The 1,431-nt window shown below is 43.5% G+C and overlaps 1 protein-coding gene across 3 annotated transcripts in view; it reads right to left on the bottom strand.

The window, feature by feature from the left end:
• The window catches only part of LOC108690760 (POU domain, class 6, transcription factor 1), a 123,264-nt gene that overhangs the window by 13,553 nt on the left and 108,280 nt on the right, over window positions 1-1,431 (bottom strand). For all 3 annotated transcript variants that reach the window (XM_018198215.1, XM_018198217.1, XM_018198216.1), the window contains exons 3-5: window positions 1,189-1,366; window positions 945-1,103; window positions 625-816 (exon numbers count right to left, since the gene is read on the bottom strand). In XM_018198215.1, coding sequence (XP_018053704.1) covers window positions 625-816; window positions 945-1,103; window positions 1,189-1,366 — 529 coding nt within the window. The remainder of the gene's footprint in view (window positions 1-624; window positions 817-944; window positions 1,104-1,188; window positions 1,367-1,431) is intronic.

Here is a 1,431-nt window from a genome sequence, read left to right as displayed (position 1 = left end):
CTCTCTCTCTCTCTCTCTCTCTCTCTCTCTCTCTCTCTCTCTCTCTCTCTCTCTCTCTCGATTGCTAGAATAGGAACCTAACTTGGTAGAAACGAAGTTAGCGCGGACCGCAATCGATATAATAGCGGCCGAATCCGCGAAGCTGCGATGTCCAGCCAGTGAGTGCTAGGGTTAGGAGTATGAGGGGAGGAAGGACAGACTCGAGAAAGGAGGCAGGATGGGATGGGATTCGTGAGGTTGGAGAGGGGTAGTGAGACGTTAATTATACATTGAAATTAGTTGCAGAGTTTGCCCTGTGCTCGGCGAGGCAGTCTAGGACCACTAAGTATGGACGACGGGCCAGCCTTAGTCCAAGCTCTGGTCAGAGATAGTCGATATTATATTATATATCGGCACATCTTGATTGCACAACATTATGCGCCAACACAGCGCCGTGTTCCCGTTCAGCGAACGCGTGATAATTTTATGCGTGGCAACTGTCGATTTTGACTGATTGAAATTTCGATTATAATTTCACAGATTTGTTAGCAATCGTGGTCAATATTATGTTAATAAGATGTGCGACGAAGGGAATCATTTATATTCGGGAAATGCTGAAATTTATAGAATGTTAGTGTCACTTACCTTGCGAAGTAGGGATAAGAAGTTGAGCTCCTTGAATGCCCTGAACCAATTGACCAGACGTTAGGATGAATTGAGGCATCGCGACCGGTTGTGGTTGAGATAATAGCTGAGGTAATGTTGCCATTGGAGCTGAACTAGGTGGCAAAAGGTGAGGAGCTGCCGTCGTACTCGAGGCTGTTGGTATCGTTCCGCCTTGGAATGAAAATTAACGATTTCATTGTTAAATTACTCTTATCATCTGATTCTTGATCCTTGATCCTCCGATCTTGCAATCGTTCGCATTTCTATTCACTTAAGAAACTCGATTTTATGCTTCTTACCTGACGAGCTGACGGTTAAATTCAACGGAGTATTGATCAGCTGATTATTAGTTAATCCCGCTGTCATACCCTGAAGACCGGCGGCCAATGACGCGACTTGTGGGAGATTTTGCAAATTCGCTAAATTCTGAAGATTTTGAAGTGTCACCATACCGGCCACTACGCACAAAGTAAGAAAACAATATCAATATTAGGATCATACGTATAAACGAAGTTTCTGTAAAGGAAAATTTCTCACACTTACTCGTCCCGTTTAAGTGAGCTTGTGCTACCGCCGCGCGTTTCGCTTGATGGAGATTTTCAGGTGACGGACTCCGTCGCCTCTTTCGTGAATTCTTTATATCATCTATCATCATTTGGTGTTCGTGAAGTGCACCACCTGTCGCCGGTTCGGGACTTCCAGCGCTACTCCTGTCGCTGTCCTATAACAGATATATATATATATATATATGTATATATATATATATATATACATACATATATATAT

The sequence above is a fragment of the Atta colombica genome, unplaced genomic scaffold (genome assembly GCF_001594045.1).
Source record: "Atta colombica isolate Treedump-2 unplaced genomic scaffold, Acol1.0 scaffold35, whole genome shotgun sequence".
In the NCBI taxonomy this organism is placed as follows: domain Eukaryota; kingdom Metazoa; phylum Arthropoda; class Insecta; order Hymenoptera; family Formicidae; genus Atta; species Atta colombica.
This window is presented reverse-complemented; position numbering and strand designations above follow the sequence as displayed.